This window comes from Hylaeus anthracinus, unplaced genomic scaffold, assembly GCF_026225885.1.
Source record: "Hylaeus anthracinus isolate JK02 unplaced genomic scaffold, UHH_iyHylAnth1.0_haploid 11982, whole genome shotgun sequence".
Lineage (NCBI taxonomy): Eukaryota > Metazoa > Arthropoda > Insecta > Hymenoptera > Colletidae > Hylaeus > Hylaeus anthracinus.
The window spans coordinates 969,415-994,135 of NW_026534330.1; the positions used below are offsets into that span (position 1 = coordinate 969,415).

The following is a 24,721-nucleotide window of genomic DNA, read 5'->3' on the forward strand; positions in this document are numbered from 1 at the left end:
AAAGCATAAATAATTAAATAAAATTACTATACTAATTGATGTTTGATTATTTAAATTTTCGATTACAATTCACAAGTTTGGTAATATTGTCGAATTAAAATACGTTTTTTCGATATATAAATTGTAATATGAAGATGGATCAGAAGGGGTCTAAACTAAATTAAAACCTCGATATTGATAGTACTCCCTACGTAAGTAGTTACTACTACCTGAAATTCTGCCTCAATTTTGGTTTGTCATGATCATTTTTTTTACATTTATACAGGATCGGCAGTCGATAACAGCGAACGTATATACATGATGAATCTACAAGATGTATATACAGTAAATGCGTATACAAACGTCTCATCTAGCTACAAACATCGGGTCAGTCAGTCAGTGGCAAGAAAAAATGGCGGATGTCGAGTTGAACGTCGACAACCTGATAAAAAGATTGTTGGAAGGTACGTGATAAAAAGAACGCCTTGGTGAAAAGAAAGTGTGCAGCTGTTTACGGGATCTTATCTTCGATTTGGTGTACAGTTAACCGAACATTTTTCCAAAATACCCTGCGAAAATTGCTCGATGCGAAGTCGCGCCGCGTACATCGAGCATATACGTTTCTTTGTAGCCAAAGGAAGGAATTAAATCGTGCGCGGTTTACTTTACGACGTTTTATATTTGTGTGTTTTTCATGAACCTGCAAATGGATTTTCTTGATTTTCTTTGTCCATGGAAATTTGTTTCACTGACGATCCGTAGATTAACGAAAAAAGAAATATCGATCTTCTAGTGTTGCAGTCGTAATTTGTACATGCCAGTTGTCCACGGATTTATCCCCTACTTTTCTTTATTTTCTCACAAGGCAAAATTATTTCTTTTTGTTTGTTCTCTTTCTCATGCTACGTGTCGGAACTCTGCGCGGTAAAGTATACCACACGCAGAAAGACCAGGTTCAGAAGAAAGCCAAGCTAAAAGATATTTTCTCGTCGGATTTTGTCGGTACGCAACAAGGAAACCACCCCACGTAGTTTTCTTTACGTTTTTTAGTTGCGTCTTTTCCTGCCTCAACGTCGTGAGTGATCGCTCGCTATCGTTTGCTTATGATATACAATATAAAACGAAGTAGAAACTAGATATAGTGTTGTGGCACCTGCAACATCGGACTTCACCCAAGATATCATCTTTGTTTCAAGTTGATTTTACCATCGTACTGCTAATGTCCCCCTTAGCTTTTCTGGTATTGTTGCACCTCGTCGTCTTTCACAGTTTTCTACAAATTCCTTGTATCAAAATCGTATACGTCGCATCTACAATGTAAACATTAGATGCGAACCTGTGTTTGTAAAGCAACAACTATTCGAAGTACGTGTTATACTTATGCAACGGATATAACTCATAACAATTCAGTTTGCACGTAATATATTGCTTGACTGCAAATTCGTTTAATTGCATGTTCGATATATTTGTCAGTGTTGATTCACAAGTTACCTTCTTCTATCGGAACACTGTTTGTATGCTTCTTTATCACCTTCTCTTAACAAATGAGCTATCTTTTATGAGAATTAGACAATATTCTCTTTGAAGATCTCATAGCACAACTTGTATGTACCTTGGTAAATATATTGTTTGTTTTAATGTCTATATCCTAACCTACGTTTTTCTCTGTGTGTTCCATTAATAAATGTATATCGCAATGTTGACATTATTGAACATATTCGTTAGGAGTATGCTTTGGTTGTCTTGCGAATATTACAAAGAAACACGAAGCATTCGCTATTTTTGTTCAGACAGACTTAATACATAGCAGTCGTTGTTTGATTATACATTTCTTACAAAACATATATTATAATTAGGATGGAAACGATTGGTGAAGCATACATTCTTTTTAACAAAATAAAAAAGGCTTTTCACGAATCTTCTTGCGTAAATGTTTTCTACGAAAGTGAAACCGTATTTGTATGCAAATTGATAAGATTGTTGGAATAAACCGTAACGTATCACGAGTAGGGACCGGTCCAAACTATCGCGCCTGATCGTATATAACCACGACAATGATTAAGATTTCCTTTTTTTTTTTTGTCATTCGCCCATCTCTATAAATAATAATCGTAATATTAATATAAGTCGTTCCCGATGCTTCGCTGTATTTTGAATTTTGTATCTTTGTTTCCATTAATCATGAAGCTTTGATACTCGGTGATATGACCTTGCCGATTGCAGTTTTCCAATAACCACCATCGGCCCAGTTTAACCGCACCGTGAATTCCTTCATAGCTATAAATAATCCAGTGACACTGGTACAAGGTTCCGAAGAGTTATCTGCACGCGAAATTGTTTTGTTTTTTATTTGGTGGCTTCGAGATCCGTTTAACCAGCCATATTCACAAACCTCTCTTCGGAATATTATGATTAGGCGATTACATAAAACTGTCTAACTGGCTCTAGGCTTTTGTTTTCGAGTGCATTCCGCAGGTTTATGTTCGTACGGCGTATTATTCGAGCTCATATAGCCACTTAATCCCTTTGAAGCATTATAACTACAGTGTGCGACAAGCTTTCGTATTTCGGATTATTGCATCAAGAGAAAACCTATATTACGTAGCTTCGATGTTTTTATTATCGAACCGCTTGTCTTATTTGTTTCCTTGAACAATTGCATCATTCGAAATTACTGACATTTTTTTGTGCGAGTCGGAATCTCGCATTTATTTTAAAATGGTTTAAAAACAGATCCTTCTTCCATTGGAAACATGCAGTTAACGAAATGTGACACTAGGTGGTGGGTGCACATGAAACGTCGCCTCTTTTCGATTAAACTCGTAGGCACGTTAATCATTATTAATGCTTCGTGCATTATCGGCTTTAAATGCAAGAAATCTAAATGAATTTTTCGATAGATCATTCTTTCAATCTTGCACCGATCCACGTGTATAAATTCATCTCTAAAAATCTAAATCAACAAAATATCATTTAGCTCAGTGTTTCTCAAAGCTTAGACTTGAAGAAAAGGACACTTCATATGCACCAATCTGCTAAATAAGTACAAATCTCAGTGCTCAAGATGAAAGTGTTATAATCGGGCCAACAGATTTTGTGCGCAAAAGGTCACCTTCGCCGGCACAAATCGCATCGAACACGATTTCCATTTCTACGATCTGGTGTTGCGACCTCGGTGACCTTGAGCGATTAAAATCGTTTGCTCTGACCAACAACCCTCAACATAACAGACAGTATTACATGCAATGATAACCCCAACAACAGGACGACACGAGAATTCGTGAAATCCGAGTAATCGTATTATATACCCTTGCTCTCTTGAATCGGTTCTCGGTAGTCAGACCAGTGGAGTAACCAGCAATTCTGGGGTTCGCGTGATCAAATTTATGTTTCGTCCGTTGTAGAGAAAAATTAATATTCCTTATATTAGGCCTAATATATTTTAGGGACGATTATTTCTTATAGAACCCATATTGACGAAACAACGTATACAGCCGAACCAGTAACAGATATACGTTTTGTTTTTACGTCGCCAACTATCCAAGACCATTGTTTTTCATTTGTTTTGTCAATGAATGTATAATTGTCCGTTCGACGTACGAATCATCGTTGTATTTAACCGATATTATATATATATATATATATTTTTTTTTGTTGGTATAAAGTCGGAGCCCCTCGAATTGCGCGCCCTTAGTTACACCACTGTGTCAGACACCTTGATGCTCCAGCGTAGAATTATGCTCGATGTACCTGTGAAACAAATGTCAGCGAAGCCTCGCGTGGTTGTGGCGCCGGAAGAAATGCATTTAAACGTGGAAAATTTTTGGGCGCAGTCAGAGGGAGCCGGCCAGGAAAGACCGTGTTAATGTCGGAGGGTGAAGTGCGCGGCCTTTGCCTGAAGTCACGGGAGATTTTCCTTCAGCAGCCGATCCTGTTGGAATTGGAGGCACCCCTTAAGATCTGTGGCGATATACACGGACAATACACCGATTTGTTACGACTGTTCGAGTACGGTGGTTTTCCACCAGACGCAAACTATCTTTTCCTCGGGGACTACGTCGACAGGGGTAAACAGTCCTTGGAGACGATATGCCTATTACTAGCGTACAAGATCAAATACCCGGAAAACTTCTTCTTGTTGCGCGGCAATCACGAATGCGCCAGCATAAACAGGATATACGGGTTTTACGACGAATGCAAGAGACGTTACAACATCAAACTATGGAAAACGTTCACGGATTGCTTTAATTGTTTGCCAATTGCTGCGATCATCGATGAAAAGATATTCTGTTGCCATGGAGGGCTCAGTCCAGATCTACAGGTGATTCTATGTTGTAATTTACTAAAGATCGTTCTCGAACATTACGGAATTAAATTTCACCAAGTACGAATGTTATTTTTCTTATTAAACAGCGATGTGTTCCCTTCTCTGTCATACGCGGATAGTTTCGTTTCAAGTGACCATAAACTGTACAATACGGAGAATCGTTCCGTGCCTGCAAAATCGATTGTTGAGTATGCGAATTATATTAATAGAGATGCTTGCGTGTATAACGATAATAAGGAAAACATTTCTAAAGTCTTAAATAAGACTTTGTTAGCGCTACGATTTTTTCGTCGAGTTACGCGGAATGTAAATGAATTAACGCTAGAGGGAATGCTGTGTTCGCATTTGCTACCTCTTTAATTTAACGTCCTTCGAGTGTTATCGAGAATCGTTTAATTTCTCCGTGAGCTTTTTTTCGAAATCCGAACGTGTATCTTTATTTTGGTACACGTTTTTAATATTCGACGGAGGGTCAAGTTTTTCAAAGGGTAAACGATTTCTGCAATGTTGCGTGCGGAAGGATCGTGCTAAAATCGATACGACCTTCTCGAAGAGCACCTCGTAACGAATTGAAACTACATACGTACCGTTGCGTTGATGCATTTACGATGAACGAGTTAACGCGCACATTGTTTCTTGAAGCTTTTCGAAACGATCCTTCGTATTTTTATGTTTAAAGATCTCATACGAATGGTCAGCTTATAGTATAAAACTACTTTATAACAAATTTCAGCGAGCATTAATGAAAGAAATTTAAAAAAAACACGACGCTTATTGATTTTCTATTTATACTCTAAGAAGGAAGAGAGTAAAAGTTGAGACTGCATTTATCTTTAATGGAAAATTAGTATCCTTATAGAATGAAGTATTGATTTTTTAGTATCTGGCTTGTTCGCGTACAAAGATTATATTTATCCGCGCTCTTAAGAATTATCAATGGAAGTCTTTTCCAATAAATGTTTGTAACTTTGGTGCGTTTGTATCATAGAACATGGAACAAATCAAACGAATTATGCGCCCGACTGACGTACCTGACACCGGCCTTCTCTGTGATTTGTTGTGGTCAGATCCAGATAAGGAAGTCCAGGTATGAAATTCTTCCACATTCTCTGCTCGATTGTGTTTGTTATTAATATAAACGACTGTTATAAATCGCAATTGTTTATGTTGTAGGGATGGGGAGAGAACGACAGAGGCGTTTCTTTCACGTTCGGCCCGGACGTAGTGTCCAAGTTTTTAAATCGTCACGATATGGATTTAATATGTAGAGCACATCAAGTAGTCGAAGATGGCTACGAATTTTTCGCGAAGCGCCAATTGGTTACTCTGTTTTCTGCGCCAAATTATTGCGGAGAGTTCGACAACGCCGGTGGAATGATGAGCGTCGACGAAACCCTCATGTGCAGTTTTCAGGTAGAGTTTGCGTTTGTACGGTATGCTATATACGTATTACACATTTCCATTTTAATTTATGTATATTGATGATCGTTTATACGCAGATATTGAAACCGTCGGAGAAGAAAGCAAAGTACCAATTTGTAGCAATGAATACAGGTCAAGGCACAAGACCATCTACGCCACAAAGGAATCCAGCCAAAAAGAAATGACAGCCTCATACTCACTTTTTGACACCAACGCCGTTAGTGGAAGCTCTTGTGTTAGGTAAATTGATTTGGCATTTAAGGAAATTTATCGTTAATTTCATTGAATTGAACTTAATATTAAACTTAACATTAAGGAAACTTAAACTAATAGACAGCAAAATTTATATTAAAGAATAATGTTAAGAGCATAACGTTGTAAGATACGCTCTACCACTACCAGCAGTTACACCGGGAAATGAGTAAGAAAACAATGGGTGAGATATAGCGCTGTTTGATCGTCAGAAATTATTTGTGATCATTGAAGACTTTAAAATACAGCTCTAACTTTTTTCTTTGCGTATGATTTAAATATAGATATTTTAAGTATACAATTATGTTGACTGATTAGTGATTAAAAAAAGTAATCGTATATTCGTAGAACCTATACGAGTGTGCTTGCTATGGAACGTTTCAAAAACGACTCTGAACTTTGCCAATACTTTTCATGAGTATTACTTTTCGTGTTTCAGCATGAAGACGTCAAGAGAAGTGTGTAAGATTACCTCTTCCTTGATTACATCTTAATAAGATAAGTAATATAATAATTACAAGCGACACTTTTTTCATTAATTCAAATAAGGATATTTTCTGGGAATTATTTACCTGCACCTTGCAGATGCAGGTGGTCCTTTACGCCATTAGCGTTTAACGCGAATGTTCAACATTCTCATTTGAGTATTTATTGCTTCCATGTTAAATGTTCAGTGTAATTATTAGACTTGGTGATTATTCCTAATATTCATTTTACTATTATCGTCATCGCTTTGAAGCTAACTTAATTATTATCGTTTAACTGAAGGCGCTACGTCATGTACATAGATATTCTTTCATTTCACTCCATATCTTTTTTTTTTTTTTTTCGTTATATCGTGCCTATGCAGGTTTTAATATCTTAGTTCACAGTATTTTACAATATTGACAGCACGTTCCAAGGTATGTTGTAGAAATATTAGATCGTTTATTCTTCAAGAACAAAAAGGTGGAGAGAAACAGAGAACCAGTATTTTTAAGATAATGTCTCTATGCAGATCATTACGCCTTTGTTCGAAGGATGTATGCACGAAGAAGCGAGATTAACAGAAATAAAAATTCTCTAAGATGCAAAATATACTTATTAAGGGGTTGTCTTTATGAAGAATCTCGGTTGCTGAGAGATTTGAATCTTGCTGTAAAGATAGGTGGTATACTATTCCACTTACTTCCATCGATATAAGTGGGGTAGTTAAGACACGTTTACTCTTTTTCTTGGATAAGCAAAACTCGGATGATTGTCATTTTTGAAGACTTACTATTTCACTTTCAGATGTTTTGTTATTTTGCTTGTCGGGGTATAGTTTGACTTTTGGATTTATTACGCGAATAAAATTATTTGACGCTTAGTTTAGATATACCCGTGTGCAGCATTTTATTAATCGTACTACGAGCTCGAATAGGGTAGCTATTATATTTTCTTCGTACTACAGGAAACATTTAGATTTTTGTCTTTCCAAGGGAAGGTGAACATTCTCAGTTGTTAAATACTACGTATTCTTTCTCGATAGGTTGTTCGATGTAAAAGTAATTTGTATAATTAAAAACTACGTGTATAGAAAGTATCAGAGATGATTCAAACACCGATGTGTATAGAGAATAAGTATTTAAAAAGATTTATCAAGAGCGTACAGTGAACGATACACTATTTAAGAAGAAAACAAATTATATTAGACGGAGTTATAAAGCCAGAATACACTTTGTTCCGAAAACGTGAAAGCATCAACAGTCACGTATTATCTGAAAGTGAAATAATCAACTTCGATGCATCGTTAGACGATAAAGTGATTGGCGAGAGTTTGTTTATAAATATTTGTAATTTATGTTTGTTAAAAATGTTATTTAAGCGGCGAAGACGAATCATTTTTTCTATTTGCGAGACTTGTATCGATTTATTGTACGATGATTATTAGAAACTGTTAATAGAAACAAAGTATGAACATATTCGAAGAGATTTTGTCGTTTAAAGTATTCACTCCTTTTAGCATTTAGATAGAAAGAACTTGCAACAGTCACGTTTTAGCGAGTCGAATTAATCGACCGTCTTCCCTCCGTGCTCCGGCTTGTCCTTCCCTCTCCCGTTATAAGTTTAATTGTAAAAGAAGCGGTTGTGATCCCTCGATATGCGTTTTGTCCGAGACTCAGAAATTATATAAGTACACAGATATATTTGTAAAAGGCTGATCGGTCGAGATTCGACGATATTTTATGACATAGCAAATAAATATGAAGTACTCGAATCTCGGCAGTGCACGTCTATGCAATGACATCCAAAAGATGTAAAACTTTCAGATAATAAACATGCATATTGTTGTACAAACCTGTTCCCATGGTCGATGGTTGTTCGTTTTAGATCGTATCGTCGATTTTTACGGATAACGATAAGTTATCCGCGTTGTCGAAGAAAGGAACATCTTGTAGTAAAATTTGGGCAGTGTTTATTTTATTCGTAGACAGTACGTATGAAGAGTACAATAAACCATGGTGTCGAGAAATGTTAATAAATAAAACTCCGTGGACGATGGTACGCACTGTGAGAAACAAAAGACAAAGAGTCAGGCAATAGGTGTCGAACGGTTTTTTGGGATACGATGCGAATACTGTTTCATATCTATTTTTTGTTTTATTTTTTCGTGGTTTTATTTCACTTTTTTCATCGCTTCTTTTCGTATCATGCGTTCCATGTGGGGCGACACAGTCATCAGTAGACGTGAGCTGGAAAAAAGACCGATTGATCTATCAGGCACAAAAATCAATCGATGAAAAAGGAAAACGATGCGAAAGTAGCTTCGAGAGTTCTGTTAACGTGACCGTATTTTTGATTGTAAGCACAATGTTTGTTATTTGAAAGGGATGCACGGCTTTCGTAGAACTCTCAAAGCGTAAACTGGGACACAATTGATGTAATACGAATTAGAATACGTTTGAAGAGGGCGAGGGGGGGAGGGGGGAGGGGGGGAGATAGGAGAATCTTCACAATGGAAAATGAGTGGTTGACACAGATCGAGTTGTCGGTGTCAGTCGATATCTCGAGTTACATCTAAAGCTTGTGTTAAGTTCGAACATAGTCTGCAAAAACACAAACTATTGACGGAGCAGAGCTCTTGCGAGAACTGGATGCTAGGGGCTTATTAAAATTCCGGGAGTATCTGTCTCTGCAGGGGACGGGCTCGATTTTCCATCGGTATGTACATGTGTATATGTATATACATATTAGTCAAATGAAAGTGTACATAGAGGAACACGTTTCGAGTAAACAGACCTATTAGAAGGGAACGTTGGAAATACAGGCACGTAAGTCACGTACAAAATACAGACAGCTGTGTGGCGCTGCTTAAACACAATTCTTCTTTGTTTTAATTGGATGATTATGTATCTCGTAACGTAACGTAACGTAACGAACAAATGATTCATGATTTTACGATGACACGGTTAAGATCGACGCTGCTTACATTCGTCCGAACAAACCACGTAACACGGGTTTTGTTCAAACTGATATTTTTGTTGTTCTTATTAATGCTTGTTACGTTTAGCTGCGTGTTAATCATAAAGTACATCTAATCGTAACCAGAAATATGCACAGCGATGACGTCATCGTCTGTTTTCGATTATTATTTGTTTACTATATTAACGAGTAAAGGATGAGGGGACAAAACACTTGGCCACATTTTAATCTTATCGCTCACTTTTTTTTCTTAATATGTGGTACGTTTATTGTACCACGGGCTGCTAAAGTGAAATCGTGGAACTGGCTGCGAATAATAGTAGTATAACGCTCCTGAAATATAACAAACATATTCGTGTTCCGTATCATTTACGTTTACTGATGAATTTTCTGTTTCCTCTCTTACTCGACGTCGACTCGTCATCCGTCGCGAAAATTCACTTATTTTCAGTTTCCACGATTCGTCGACAAATTAAACGCGAGCAGTAGGAAAATTTGCAACGTAAACAACGATTGATCGACTTAGCACAGGGCTTCGTATCAAGGTGAAGCCTCGTCGGGACAAAACAATGCTGCGAACTCAGCAGCATTGTTATTGGAGTTTATGAAGTTTACTGAACGAGTCGAGGAAAAGCAACGCGATTAATTTCTTTCAAGTCTCTCGAAATAATCATTGCCTCCCTTAATAATAGCGAAACGCGTCATTGTACGAATCGTAATTTTTCTATCTTGAGATGCTCCTTTAACGTTTCTCGAACTAACTGCGAAACTCGTGTAAATTTCAAAGTTCATTACGCTATTTAACGTTAGCAATTTTAATAGAGACCCGTCTACTCGACGCGGTTAATCGATTTGTCAAAAGTGTCAAAAAGCAAAAAAATCATTTGGCTAAACGTTGCAAGTCGACGGTCGCGGTTGGCACGAGCTTTCGCGAATTTCGCGGATTGTTTAAGATACAACAATATCTGCGCGCGTGCCAACACGCAAAACAACTGTTTAGATAATGCCAAATGTAATTTTTTCGGCGTTACGTAACGAAAAGAATGCGAGCACGGAAGACTTTGCGCGAAGGAGATCTCAAAATAATCGTTAAATTTGTATGTACGCTTTAAGAACTGATGTCATAAGTAGCGATAGCGCAACAATTATCACGCGTTTCGTGTTTCTGCGAACAGTTTCTTCTTTTGATTTCGCAACAAACACCGAGAATAGAAATCCAAAAGTTGTTACTCTTCTAACTTTTGTCTTTTCTTTTTTCAGGTCAACAGTTTCGCTTTCCGTCTGGAGAAATAATTACCTTCCTCCTGTACATCAATTACGAAGCTCCGAGCTAAATAGGTCCCATACCTTCCCCCAATTTTCAAGATTTACGACATAGCTGTAACTTCTCCAGATAAAGAGCGATCACGTATTGCTGTAGTGTCGGGGATAATGAAAGAAAAGTGTACATACCGAGAGGCCTGATTGGATGTCGGCTCCACAGGTAGCTACGCTTTACAGGGCTAAGGTAACTGTCCCTTAGATAGAACGGGGTGGCTCTTTGAGCATAGCCCGGGATATAAGGAGCGTAGCTCGGGTACCACCATGGGTCTCTGGTGAACGCACTGACCGGTGCCATTGGTGATGGTTCGAGAAGGTCGAATAAAGGCTTCCTCCGAAGCAATGTAGAGAAAGACGGTAAGAAATCGTTATCGAATAACAGGTTACCTGAAATTAAACAACATTCTCGAAAACACGTTTGTCAAATTGCGAGCTATTCTACATTATCCAGGTCTTCCGAATTTTAATGAATCCTTGCTTCGATTGCGTAATAAGCACCAGTCATTAGGGGTGTAACAATTATTTTGAAGAGCCATTTAAAAGAACAACTGCTACATTTATATCGTTTCTGTTGGTAGTTGTCAATCACCGCGGCTCAAGTATTTCATCATATGGAATTACAATACTTGTCACTGTCGGAACACTTGTACGGTATCGCGTTATCCAACTACATATTTAACGTAATATCCAGAATCGAAATAGACAACTGTGCATCGAAGATACCTATTCGGTATTCTCGCACTATCTTAAACAACTTAAAGCTGATTTCATTAAAATTTAGATGATCCCACTATTTTCTGTGATTCCACAAAAGACGAGTTTCCGCACACAATTTTTAAGACTGGATACAACTTCCCCTCGATCCGATTCACCGACCACCACTAACAACTCTCAACGCTGTACTAATTAAATACAATTTAATTTATCAGAGAGATGTTTTGTTCAGTTGTTAAAGTTCGGGGCTGAAGGGAAACTGTCTACTGGTCTCGTCTCTCGACTCAAGTACCACAACGAGGAGTACTCACCGTGGATGTCGAACAATCGTTTCGCACTGAGCGGAGGGCTTATATGCCGAGAGAGTAGAGGCGTTTTGCTTGGGTACATCCTGTCGATGTCTGCCAAACGGTTCAGATGGTCGGTCCAAGCTTTCTCAGGGTCGAATGGTTTCGCTGTATCGTGATATTTATGGCATTGAAACAAAAATTCGTGGCAACTAAACAAGCATCCCCGCCGGGTAAACCGAACCTTGCGAACGCGGCGAGATATGCTGCTCAAAATAATTAGAGGATGTAACTCTTGAGAAATTGCAACACATTGTTCGAAGACCTCAGCAAAGATATCACTGGTGATCACAGTGTTTCGTTTATTTTTGACGACTGGTTCCTTCTTCCGAATTCATGCTCTACCCTATTATTGACCAACAAGATCGTCTAATTTTTCATTTTTCGCTGTTCGGCTGATTCCGTGCAGGGATGCTGTAGATGTACTTATAAACAGCGAAGCGTGTTTCCAAACGTTCTTCGTCTACTACCACGATTAAAATTGTTTAGTTTGTCGATGAACGTTTGAAAAAACGTTCTTGCATCTTCGAGCAAAAGAAGGACGCACGAAATTTCTAAAACGCACATGTATTTAAGGGGGAAAGAAAGTTCTTTGAAATGGTTGCATCCTTTCTTTCGCACTGAAGAGGATCCATATCGATCGATATGATCCGATCTGTTGCGCTACAAAAAAAAAAAAAATAACAAGTCCACATAACAACATATCACTAAACTATGGATTCCTCTCGTCCATTTGTTTTTTCTCCAATTAATCATTCTGTATACCATAATCTACAATCTACGAACGATCACGACATCTCGTATCAAAACCGTGCGTACCATCGGTTGATCGGTTCGCCGTGTGGCCTGAATTTTCTCTTGATTAGTGTGTTAGCGTCAAGCGCCTGTTTCACGTTAAAGAAATGTCTTTCTAGTTAGCGACAGTGCATTCGTTATAAGATAGTTGGACTATTTATCAAGAATGTACAGGGTGATCTAAAACATGGGAACCGGATGCAGAAGCTTGTGATATTTTTTTCAACCGCTATTCTTAGATCAACCTGTAGTTTCATGCAACATTTTTACATCAACGTAAAAAATGAATAAACAGGTTAACGTGCCGAATTTCGTTCTCACAGGACACCGACATGGACGTAACGAGTTAATCGGATCGCAAAGTGTTAGAGCGCGAGGGTTCTGTCCCTGTTTCGTGTAGTAGTCAGCCGTGCGTGTTTCTCCTACTTAAAAAAAAATAAAACAAATTTAGCCTCTGAAAGCTTAGGGTGTTCGCGGAATTCTTTCCTTCGAGGACAAAAGAAAAATCTCGACGCTCTCACAAAATAAAAAAAGATAGAAAAAAAAAGTAAAAGAAAAATAACACGACGTCACGTGTAGCTGTGGAGAAAAAGCATACTGACCTGACAGGACCAAAAAATACTGCTTCAAAAAATCGTCCTCCCCCGACGGAGAGGTGACGGAAAAAAGCTGTGGTTCAGCTCGAAATTTCCGAAAAATAATTACTCGATTCAACTGACACACTGTCTAGCCGCTACCGATCGATTAGCATCGTCTCTCGTGTACCAAATATTATTTCTGTGAACTATCGAAAAGCTCCTCTGGCTACCAATTAATGAAAGTATCGGTAATCGTTGCCTGAATCTCTTAATATCGATTCCTCTTGCGACTTTTATTTAATAGTACTATTATGTGACAGTTCGTAATGTGTTTTTTTCTACACCATCGTGGTTTCTAATCGCCCAATTAATTAGTATCGATAAGTACTGCCATAGGGTAAAGCCATACAGGCTGTCCCATAGATAGATGAAAGAAATCGAAGCTATTGAGATTCTATATTCTTGATTTATCTTTTCGAAAGGATTCCTCTGCTTCTGGTTCATACCATGTATTTATAGGACAGCCTATATAGTTGGATTACTTAAGCTGGTAAAGGTCAGGGGTGGACGGGGTTGGGCTTAAAAAAGAGTACATGCCAACTCCTGAAAAAGATAGAAATTTCTGGATTTGGTTGAAATTAATTGCACTGTCTGTCGTTTGTTAGTAAAAAGAATGCTCGATTCGCGTGCGCATTATTATAAATTAGAGCGTGTATTAATACAGTCGCTATCAATTCTTTCCTATCGTCTTTGCGTCTGCCTTTTTACTCATCGTAAACGCTACTCTATTTTTTATTACTGCTCACAATAAGGGGAGACAAGCGACGACGTTTAACGGAAAAAATCGGTAGTAGAAATTAAAACGCAAAAGCGTCGTGAGAAAATTTCCAGCTTTTTCAAGTTTGGCGGCCATTGTGAATTCTAGTTTATTTCTTTGTTTGGGCTTCATGAATTACTTTCTCGTGTACTTCGCTCTCTTACTACAGTCTCTTTCCGCTGTCTTTGAGTTCGAACTCTCGCCATACAGTCACATTTTGTTTTGCGTCAGGCACTCCTTTCTACTTGTGAAAATTTTCAAAAACTTTTCGCTTCTTTTTGGCGATTATTTCACGATCCAAATTCGAGGCGCTTGTTACTTCAAATCAAACGGCGACCTCCACCTCAGCTGCAAGATTTAATTTTCCAGACAGTTTCTCGCAGTAGCCAAATATTCATTAGATATTAACCTTCCACTCACCCCAAAAACGTAAAAATAGTGTACTATTAGCGTCGTTAGCGAAACGTGACGAAAACATTCCATCGCAAAAAAAAATAAACGACGCTTATAAAAATGTTACAAAAATCTAAGTAACGATTGGACAAAAACTCACGGTCACATGGAACAAAAATTGGTAAAATCATCGAGAAAAAGTTCAAAATCGTCATCAAATTGGTCTTGTTTCTCGGTGCCATATTAACTTTATTAAAAATTTGACGTATCGGTATACAGCAGTTTTCTCGTGCTTGTGAAATCTTGATTGGCCACTGTTTCAAGATGGTTTCGATCGCAAATTATTTCTTCTCCTTGGTTCTTTGAACCGTGGAAGGTCGTCACATTTTCTTGCCGATCGTTTGAACACAACGATAGAGAGAATACGGTGTGTGCGCTTGTATCCAAGCTCTGCTTGGCTTTTATCGACGAGAAAGATTGGATAAAGTGTCAAGGGTATGCGTTAATTTGTTAATACCTATGCGACGAATGATCCTGGCCAATTATTATTTTATATCTGTAAGATCTGGATTGTCGTGAAAACATGAGACCATTGGAGCGAGTATATACCGATTTCCGATGACAGAACTGATGATTTCTAACAAAAGTCTTTCGTATTCTGACTTGTCCTGTGTGTCGTGTATGAAATACTCAAGGTCAAGACGTTAATCGAGTTTGGTGATTAGTCGAGTGTTAGAAGAGATTGGTAGAGGGATGATCACGGTTAGTAGAACTTTCTCCGTAAGCAATGACGAAGTTGCACTCGCGTAGTAAGCACGTTTCGCTCATTCGTCTGCCAGTGTCGTATAATTTGTTGTCGCCTAAGGTCGCTCAAATCGATGGTGCGTTTGAGAAATTGCCACATGTTTGGTCTAGTGCCTGGAAAGAAATTAGAATCAGAGCTGTCCATGTTTTAACCCTGGAAGCGGGTCAGCTTATCGATTTTTGTTTCTGGGCGATCGACGAACAAAGATGATCTTTATGATCGGTGATTGATGAACGATGATCCATGATGGCTCGATCGTTTCGTCTGTCGTCTGATTCGTAGGTCGTCGCCGTTCCCATCCGTCGACACATTCGCGTGCGTTGAGTCATCGAACAGGTGCGACACATCCACCAATGTTTCACTTGATTAGTTAATCGCATTAATTTGTTTGTTAATTCATTGCTACTGGCTCTACTGTCCCTATTACTACCGCGTTCGTCACACTTGCCCAAGTTTGTCGCTTATTATAGAAAACAGAAATGGCCACTACAATCTACATACGTCATTTGTCCACTCGTCCTAACACTCGTTTACCATTCTAGTCGAAATTATGTTATGCGATGCTGCAGCGCGGTTATGGCGATTAAGTGACGTTAAAATTAATTTTCAACTATCACAAACAAATTTCAATTACGACAAATGTTTCCTTGGTGTAAACGTTCATTCTAGTATCGATCGAGTTTCGTATAGTCAAGCGACCATTCCTCATCCGCTGTTACGAAGTTAATCGTTATTAGTTACTCAAACCAGACTTTGCCCATCTCTGGTGTACAGCAGAGTCGATTAATAAGACACTCGATTGGCGAGATGAAACGTCGATCATCGGTGGATGTCAGCCGTTGCTCCTATGTTTCGCGTAGCAGTGACGTCTATAATTCGGTCTTTGGAAGGTAGAAGAGCGATGTTTTCGTTTTATGGAGGACACAAGAGACGGAGAAATGATTCGTCCGTTCACGGAAAGACTCGCGAAGCAGACAAGTCTTAGACATATTTAAACATATTATATATTTTGTATGTAGATGCATGTTTTCATATAGCGACATATACGTATAATAACTTAGATACAAAGATGTGTAGAGTAATAATTAGTGGTACACATATGGTATGGTATGAAGGTAGATTATCGATAATATTATATGATTTCGAGTTTACTTAACACGGTCTGATTAGGTGCATACGCGTTTCACACACGTCGGAGGGGATGACACGTAACAATAGAATCTAATTTTCTGTATTTTTTAGTTACGATCGAGTGCAGGCAAAGGTGGAGGCTTTGGGTACGAGACGGAACCTCCGAGTGGCGTTTCTGGCTTCTGAGAAAGGCCTCGGAGGGACGGTTGCGATCGCGAGACACAGACACCTCCGACATGTCCGCTATGCCTTTTGCCTTTCCTTATGCTTTCTCATTTTATATTTTCTAAGATATTTTTTTGTCGGTTTGTTCTCTTTCAACCAGAAGCCAAAAGCACCTGGTTACATTCGACAAGTACTTAATTAAACTAGAAAAAAAAAAACCCGAGAACGAGCGGTTATATATAATCATTTGGATTAACAGTACACAGTGACGATTGGTGATTTCGTTCCATTTCTCATGCGTTTCGTTCTTTCTTTCTGGTTTCGTTCTCACTTAGCCGTTAGCGGTGAGAATCTCTCGTTTGTCTTTCGAGATGTATGTCGTTTCGTTTCGCGCTTTCGATTCTTTTGTTCTGTTTTGACTTTCTTTTTTTTTTTTAAATTCAGACGTCGTTCACTCTCTTTGGGACTTTTGCTCAGAGTTCTTTAGTACGTACCGGGGGTGAAGCGTTCTACAGGTTTGTATTGATGGGGGTAGATCTGCCTCGGTGAGTAACCGTAGATCTCACGGTGAACGGGCAAGTACCTTAAAAAAGAAACGAAAGATAACGCTTAACAGAGACATATCAGAAACTGAAAATTTTCTTTCGACTAGGAGCAAGCATTCTTCTCCGAAAGGTCAGTGTTCGATTACACTCGGGATAAATATCTCTACGAGCTTAAAGATCCATGGTTATGTTTTTGGTTGTATCGTGGAAATAAGAGGAAGCGCGCTACGATTACGTACCTGTATCCAGGAACATTGATGCGATCGGCCGCGTGAATGGGATTTTCAAAGATAGACTTTCCGAAAGGCCACGAGGAGGACAGCTCAGGGTAATCAGAGCGGAAAATGCTGCGGGGTCTGTGCGTGTGTTCAGGAGCCCTCATATCATCGGTGCCTGTCATCGTTAAAAATTTATTTACTTACTATTTCGAAAACGTATATATGTTACAGGTAGTAGATTGAGAACAGCTACGATAGGAAGCAGAAATAGAGGAAGGGTCGAGGACCTTCAAGGTAAAGTCTACTCGTGGATGCCAATAGATCTGCATCGTAGCGTGGTATACATTTTGTTATTTATAAAGAATGGACAATTTTTACTTGGGTTTACTTGGAGAATATAGAACACACCTTTTAAGGCTCGGACATAACTTTGCCAGAATTTGGCTTTCCTTGTGATGGGCTCGTTGCGCCCAATCATGTCGAGATTGCTTCTGAAGCGCGCGTCCATTTTACCGCTCTACTGAACTGTTAAACTCACTCGTTCGCTGAAACAAACGAAGGCAGGCTTGATTAAGTACCTTGAATCGAGTTTTGCATTATTTTTGTATTGGCGTATTTCCTTGCTTCAACTTGGCCAGACGTGCCACGCGACCTAACTTGGCGTCAGAAAAGGAAGATCGTTCACGAATTTCGACGTGATACTATTTACTTTGAAAAGTGAAAATCGCTCTTCCTGTAACAGTATGGAATTTTATCGGGCATGGGAGTAAATATTGCAAATGCATTCAAGTGCGTTAATGTTTGATTCAGTTCACGAAATTGTCCATTGACGCGATTTCTCTAATTCCGTTAACAACATATATGTAAGTAAAAACACGAGTGCGATGGCATCTCGAATTCGACAATTTTAGAGTTTGCAACGCTAGCAGGCTGTCAACCAGCTAAAAATACGAGAATTATCGACGATTATCCGCAAAGGCGTTTGCTGGCATCGTGTCGTTTTCTAAGAATAGCGTGTCAATTTTTCACGGTCGATTTCTTCGTAATTTTTAGTAAAGACGATTTTGCAATTGTGTATGTTCACGACATTGAAAAGAAATGGTTCTATTCTAAATCTAATAATATACGAATCGTTGCTTGCTGAAAGTTACTGAGTTTTAAAAACAACAAATCGATTTATTGTTCTTAAGAATCATTGAGTTAATTCAGAAATGTAATTCATAAACGTACAGAGTAAAAGTTGGATGGTACATCAACGAGTAAAATATCAATGAGATAGTTGATTGAATGAGACGCGAAAATCTGAATTTAGTTCCCGCGTTCGAAAATTACTATCGTTCCGTTTTCGAATACCGAATAGTATTACGGGTATTAGGATTGGCCGCGGCATTCCCCGGATCAGCCAATCGAGGACTGCGACACAAACAGGAGCATCGTCTTTTCTTTTTGTTGACGCAACTGCGCAGCTAATTTTAGCAACACTCGCACTCATACTCGGCCTGGATCATCCGACGCTTTCGCACGTATTCCTATTTCATTCTCGGCAAGAGCGATCGAAGGTCAACCGAGTAAATTTGGAATACGTAATATAAATTAATCGTCTTTCTTCAAACATTTATTTCCAGCGATCGGATCCATTTCCGGCCATTAATCTAGTTGCTTCTAGTAATTTCTAATCTCTGGTAATCATTTTACCAATCCTAATTCAAAATATACCTTACTAACGATGAAATTAATCATTAGGAATTTGTCGAATCCAATCGGAATTTGAAGTTTTTTGTTTTAAACATGTCAATTGCCATCGATGGGAATGTTCATTTTTGAAAGGTTGGCACGGCTGATTTCGAAATTCAGTACGGGAAGTGTTTGCGCGGGGTATAACCAAGCTGCTTGTTACATGTTCAACGTTTAAATAATTGACATTAAGCGTTTAATTAACACCAAAATGGATCTAATTACACATTAGGCGACTTTGTTTATCGAGGTTAGTTGCTCTGTTAAATAATCGTTAATAATTTATATGTATATCTTCGAACATAAACGTGACGAACTCGAAATTGAATGGCGTTTGGAATTAGATGGATCGTGAATATCTACATTTACGTATTAGAATTATTTAAATATGTACACTGCTAATAATTCGAACGAGATATTAATATTTCTTTGTTTTCTGTCTTAGATTAACCAGCGCGATCTACGATCCAGTCCTAGTACACGAGGCCAGAGAAGCTGACAACCGAGACAACGCTATCTTTCTGGAAGAGGGGTGAGAGACACGTTTTATGTTAATTTTCTCGTAAAACGTTCAAAAATCATGCAGGAGACACATTTATTCAATGTATGACACATATCTGACGTGTGAATAGATAATGCTTCGTGTAATTATCGTTTGAGAAAGATTGAAAGTCAGTTAGAATATCATCGACAATTTTTTGACCAAGTATTTTATTCCATTTGTCGCGTTAGATGGTGGCACCACCTATTTCTCTATTCGTGAGAATAAAATACTGTTCGATTGTATTAACAGGTGTCTCTAGGGTCTGCGTCAGTAGAGCAAGTGTTTCGTCAGTCGGTAATCACACAAATGTATACCGACATTTTATTTTAAATATGTACCTATTTCCACCTCGATCGATCAAATGACTGATTCTACACACACTACTTTATCTATCGAATGGAAAAATATTTCACTAAATATTTATTTATTACTAAATCGAATAATACACGAAACAATGGTATATTATTTATACATTTTATGTAAGAAAATAAGCAAAATTGAAATGATTTGAAAATGGTCGTTAGCGTTAATCGGATACTCGGATGTCCGTTGGAATCGTTGAAGTCGATAACAATGGCATACGCCAATGGTCGCGTAACGTCGAGAAAAGGGGAAAAATAAGAAAGCTCGGTGGTCGTGGTCGCAAACGATGCGTCGTGACGTAAGAGTCCCGGATTCGCGGTCGCTATATTTAGGCTGCCCGGGCCCCGGTCCGTTTTTAGTCGGAAACAGGTGGACATCCAAGCTGTGCGAAGGCAGCATAGCCGACGGGTCTCCGGTTGACTTTGACCGATTTTCACCAACTCCCATTGGAATGGGCTCCTTTATGCCGCGCACCGTCGCGTCGTGACGATAATGACCCATTAAACGTCCGTCGCTGTTTTCCTCCAATTTATAGAATTCTCTATTTTTACTCGCGAGCGTGACAGTTACACCGCTTAAGATAATCGAACGATCGACAGCCCATACAAGGATCTCGAGTACCTTAAATCGCTCGATATCAATGTCGCAAATTTACTGCTTCGCGAGAACTTAACTTACAACTAGCAGAGTTAGTTAGTTTACTTTTCGTCACGAGTGCTTTTCAACGCGCGTCTACAGGCGTCTAACGATACATCATCTCGTTAACCATGGATCCTCTAGATATCGAAACAGTTAGTAGCAAACAGTTGCGCGGAGTTTGTCACTCGGAATACCGGAGTAGAAATACGTTCCACCTGGAAAACGGGGTCAACCGCGTTCTTCTTGATTTCAAGTACAACGTCCATTCACAAAATACGTTTTATCGTCCCTCGTTTGGTTCAACTGCGTATCGAGGTAGTTAGTTTGCGAGAATTCGATTTTTTTCTAAAAATACAGCGATGGTGGAAGCGAGACCGCGATAGGAACTCGAATCGGGGAGGCGGGTATACATCCCCATCCGGACGCGTGTGTAATCTAGATGGCTTCTAAAAATACACGCGGCGCGGTCAAGCAAATCATCTGGGGCGTAGGTCCAAAAACTGAAATACGTCCCGACTGGCATACCTTTTCATAGGTACACAGACGCGTAGCTTTCTGCGCGTTCTACTTGGATGCGTCATCGTGGCGTTCGCAAAATTGCAGTGAGAGCAAAAGAATCGAATAACCGAGGCATTTGCCAGACTCTCGGTAGACACGTGGATTTCTTCGGTGACAGGCGATAGCGATAGACGCACTTTCACCTGTCCTTTCCTTCTACCCTGGCTGATATTGACATAGGTAACCTATTGTTTGTAGCGGTTCGTCCTATCGATTCATTGTAAATTCGAGGATTCAGTGTATTCAGAGATCACTAATAAACCTAGACTAGACATGGAACCGAGTCTACGAAAACCAAAACGATTTCGTCATTCTACCCTTATTCCCAGCAATTATAGGCCAGATCGTTGCGACAAATTTTAATTTACGATGTCCTCTAGATTCTCATTTGAAAGCTCGTTGACAGTTCCGAGTTCACTTGCCAAAGCATACATCCATGGCTCGCAAATGTAGTAGTAGTGCTAGAAAACCGGCTCGCGTCGAGAACTCGACAGGAACCGAACAAATTCCCCGAGCGTGCGCTTCTTCAAGTTTTATAAGCGAAGCTGGCCGTCTCGCGTGACTCGTTAAAGGGTGCACGAGACCCGACACCACCTCAGAAACGAGGGAAACTTTGGCGTATCGGTCTACGATGCGGAAACTTTAACCGTCGGCTGAAAAGACAACGAACACGACACGTTGTGGTGAAACGCGTGAAACGGTGTTACTAGAATATAGCGACTGCCTAGTTGTATCAAAAGTTTTCTATCGTACAGCTCGAGTAGAGTTCTGGGGAAGCCCTTAGGAAATCAATAGCACCAGGTTCGTATAGTTATCGAACTTTGCCTAGCAGAATGGGTAATTCATTTTTCGATCAGCCCTGACTGACGGAATGATTATAAACCTGCTCTGTTCCCTTGAAGACGTAAGCTTTGATTGCTCAGAGTAGTCCATTACTTGAAGCTTTCCATCCCCTGTTTATCGTTTAATTGTTCGAGTACTGGAAAAGGTCGAAATTAGGTTGAATCATTAAATCGAAATCTGGATACAATTTATAGCGAACCACATTTCGAAACTGAGAATCGTAAATCTTTCGATGGATAGTTGACCTAAATAAATGATGTCAGTAAACTCAAGTACATACTTGGACAGACATATTTCAAAGTAGATTAGTCGATAGAATGATGCTAGTAGCCGATTATAATTGTTTTGGTTCGAGATCCAAGTTCCGCTTCGACTAGAAAGTAGCCTTTTCGCGACGTTATATTTAGCCGGATGTAGCCGAAAGTAGTGACGCCTTAATTCGGTCAGACGCGCAGTTTAGCTTGTCAAGCGGTGCGAGGCGCCTCTTGGCACTTGTGACGTACTTAACGATATTAAGAGAATGAGCAATCTGGAGCGTGTCTTTCTAGGTGCTTGTAATTTTATACGCGGTACCTCGTGGAAATTTTAAACGTGCAAGACTCTTTGCAAAACATTCACTCCATGGTGAAACTGTAACATTCGACAGAATAGAACACAAACTCGACTCTATACCGGTCCACCTATGTATATCTTCTAACTACAATCGATCACGATTGTTATTAATTTTCCTTCAACCACGAAAGCATCGCTACAAATAAAACGTACGAGTTATTCCGTGACTGAAAATGTAACTTTTATTTAACGGATCCAAACGGTACGCGCGCCATTCCTTCGGTAAAACGCATTCCACGGTGCTTTACAGGCGCCAGCAAGAAATAGATGACGCTAGAAAAAGTAGATGACGCGAGATGGCGCTAATCATTGGCAAAAATTATTTAACCGTAGAAAGGGAGCGGTTATAACAGACACAACGGACTTGGCGGCACTCGAGGGCCCCTAGCTATTTTTATCCGACGGTATAAGTACACTGCGGCACGTTACATAACTACCAAACAAATTGCTGCCAATTATTATAAACAATTCGGCCGGTTGTGATTGGCAACGAACTCGACCGTGTCCACCTTTCGAGAAGTGTCGTGGACGCGGCAGCCATCGAAGTCTGCCTTGAATTGGTATGCGATCGGGGCGAAATCGAGACGCGCGTCGCGCCAACTATTGCGAGCGCGCCTCCACGAAATTAGAACCACGGATTCGGGACGATATTTCGCGAGTTTCGAACGAGACGATGATAAATCGATCGCGATCACCGCGTCAACTGCCACTTCACACTGCTTAAACAAACTGGACAAAGTTTGACGATAATACACTAGGTATGGAGAGAACGGTGACGCAACCACGCACTGTTTCGATATTTATTTAAGCGTAATTTTACTGTTTTTTCGACCGTGTCGTTTTACACGGCCATTCAACACCATTTTCTGGCTCGTTGTGTGTCGAGGTAACCTTGTACTCCAATTTCACCGGAGTCGTTCCCCCAGGCACGCACTTGCATGTGGTTTGTATCGATAAAAATAGCAAAAAACAGATTTTGTCACACGGGAGGTAGGAGGTACGGTGTTATAATTGGGGAGGGGTAGCTGTTATAATACATACAATCGTTGGCGTGCATATTATCGTGGTATATAGGGATTGGATAAAAATTCGATGAGACGGGAACGATCGTTCGATCATGGTGTATTTATCGTATTTCTAATAATTCTTGATTTTCAAATAATACGATACTTTTGGTCGTTTTCATCTCATCGAGCAAGCGCGAAGGCCGAGTGGCTCACGCCGCGATTAGCGTTATCGTCGAGTGGTTAGTAGCATCAATTAGTTCTAAAAATATTCGCAAGGGTGTATAGGGAGCGATATGAAACGCAACTGGGTACGTGTGAGTAGACGAAAACAGCGCAGTCTGTCTAGGTTAATGGAAGAGCGAATTCCTACTAAATATACGCAGAGGACAAGCAGCGGCAGAACCACGTCCAGTCAGGCGTTTCCTCTTTTTTTTCACTGTCGCACAAACGAGCATCGGTAGAATGCGAACGTGACGATGAACGATCTTCGATCTTCCCTCTCGTAGAAGAAACCGTCTCTCGTAGCGTGTCGGTCGGTTCGACCTCGAGTGTCGCACTCGCGTACGTTGTCTCTAACAATAAGTTCTGCCCCAACCCTCTCTGGGTATACGGATCTCTTTCTCGATTTTGCGTGTTCATGCGTGGCACAGAGACGGTCGAGATCGATTTCTCGCCGGTGAAAGAAAATGTTCGTTTCGTTAACCAAGTGACAACGAACAGAAAAACAAAAAAAAAAAAAAGAAAATAATAGAGAGAAAAATATGGCAAATAAACTCGAGCTTTGACCGGTGGTCGATGGAGATGAGGTCTTTTACCTAAGTATTTCGGACGACCGTTCGGTTCGGAGATTGGACCTTAGACTGGGCGGCTGCCGCCAAAAATGTGGACTAGTATACCGGACGTCGGTACGGTGGCGCCGACCAGCGGCGAGTTTCCGCGTCTCGCCACGCGACATTTATGGCACAACCCCCGCCAACGGATCGCGATTGGTCGATCAGCCCCGCGCAAGAGGAACCTTCCGTTTTTCCCTGATTACGTTTTGCGCGTCCGTTTAGTTTCCACCTCGGCGAATCCTCGCGGTCGCTATTTTGCACGCCCACGCATTCCTCTTTCTTCGCGCCTCTTCCCACACTTTTTCAGCCCTCTGATCGATTCCTAATTCCGCGAAA

The 24,721-nt window shown here is 39.8% G+C and overlaps 3 protein-coding genes and 1 long non-coding RNA gene across 9 annotated transcripts in view; 2 read left to right on the plus strand and 2 right to left on the minus strand.

The window, feature by feature from the left end:
- LOC128886020 (circadian clock-controlled protein daywake-like) overlaps positions 1-4,904 on the minus strand; it is a 26,232-nt gene extending 21,328 nt beyond the window's left edge. The window contains exon 1 of the mRNA XM_054140529.1: positions 4,894-4,904. The gene's annotated coding sequence lies outside the window, so the exon portion shown is untranslated. The remainder of the gene's footprint in view (positions 1-4,893) is intronic.
- LOC128886011 (serine/threonine-protein phosphatase PP1-beta catalytic subunit) lies at positions 264-7,923 on the plus strand. 4 transcript variants are annotated; one of them, XM_054140507.1, is made up of 7 exons: positions 354-443; positions 910-981; positions 3,813-4,300; positions 5,295-5,393; positions 5,480-5,719; positions 5,806-5,968; positions 6,420-7,923. In XM_054140507.1, exons 1-6 carry the CDS (start codon positions 392-394, stop codon positions 5,911-5,913), a joined length of 1,059 nt encoding a protein of 352 aa, XP_053996482.1. In that variant the 5' UTR covers positions 354-391; the 3' UTR covers positions 5,914-5,968; positions 6,420-7,923. The 4 variants fall into 4 exon arrangements, with proteins under 4 accessions (XP_053996485.1, XP_053996484.1, XP_053996482.1 ...); XM_054140509.1 differs by having other exon boundaries at positions 306-443; positions 5,806-7,923; XM_054140510.1 differs by lacking the exon at positions 910-981 and having other exon boundaries at positions 264-443; positions 5,806-7,923.
- A 477-nt stretch (positions 7,924-8,400) lies between these two features.
- Positions 8,401-24,510, minus strand: LOC128886015 (uncharacterized). 3 transcript variants are annotated; one of them, XM_054140521.1, is made up of 8 exons: positions 24,368-24,510; positions 17,661-17,797; positions 17,274-17,427; positions 16,984-17,072; positions 11,770-11,913; positions 10,877-11,131; positions 9,666-9,757; positions 8,401-8,694 (listed from the first exon to the last, which is right to left on the minus strand). In XM_054140521.1, the coding sequence occupies exons 2-7, from the start codon at positions 17,758-17,760 to the stop codon at positions 9,675-9,677; spliced, it is 825 nt and encodes a 274-aa protein (XP_053996496.1). In that variant the 5' UTR covers positions 17,761-17,797; positions 24,368-24,510; the 3' UTR covers positions 8,401-8,694; positions 9,666-9,674. The 3 variants fall into 3 exon arrangements, with proteins under 3 accessions (XP_053996496.1, XP_053996497.1, XP_053996498.1); XM_054140522.1 differs by lacking the exon at positions 24,368-24,510 and adding an exon at positions 23,923-23,944; XM_054140523.1 differs by lacking the exon at positions 9,666-9,757.
- LOC128886026 (uncharacterized) lies at positions 18,484-21,354 on the plus strand. Its single transcript, XR_008459714.1, has 3 exons — positions 18,484-18,934; positions 18,996-19,236; positions 19,432-21,354. It is a non-coding gene; the product is annotated as an uncharacterized LOC128886026 (long non-coding RNA).
- Positions 24,511-24,721: the final 211 nt, after the last annotated feature.

Excerpts from the sequence above, each read along its gene's own strand:
- LOC128886015 (XM_054140521.1), bottom strand. The coding sequence starts at position 17,760 with ATGGACGCGCGCTTCAGAAGCAATCTCGACATGATTGGGCGCAACGAG. Across the intron at positions 17,073-17,273 it reads ATCAATGTTCCTGGATACAG|GTACTTGCCCGTTCACCGTG; the intron begins GTACGTAATCGT and ends TTCTTTTTTAAG. Across the intron at positions 11,132-11,769 it reads ACGATTGTTCGACATCCACG|GTAACCTGTTATTCGATAAC; the intron begins GTGAGTACTCCT and ends GTTTAATTTCAG.
- LOC128886011 (XM_054140509.1), top strand. The coding sequence starts at position 329 with ATGCGTATACAAACGTCTCATCTAGCTACAAACATCGGGTCAGTCAGT. Across the intron at positions 444-909 it reads GATAAAAAGATTGTTGGAAG|TATACCACACGCAGAAAGAC; the intron begins GTACGTGATAAA and ends TGCGCGGTAAAG. Across the intron at positions 5,720-5,805 it reads CCCTCATGTGCAGTTTTCAG|ATATTGAAACCGTCGGAGAA; the intron begins GTAGAGTTTGCG and ends GTTTATACGCAG.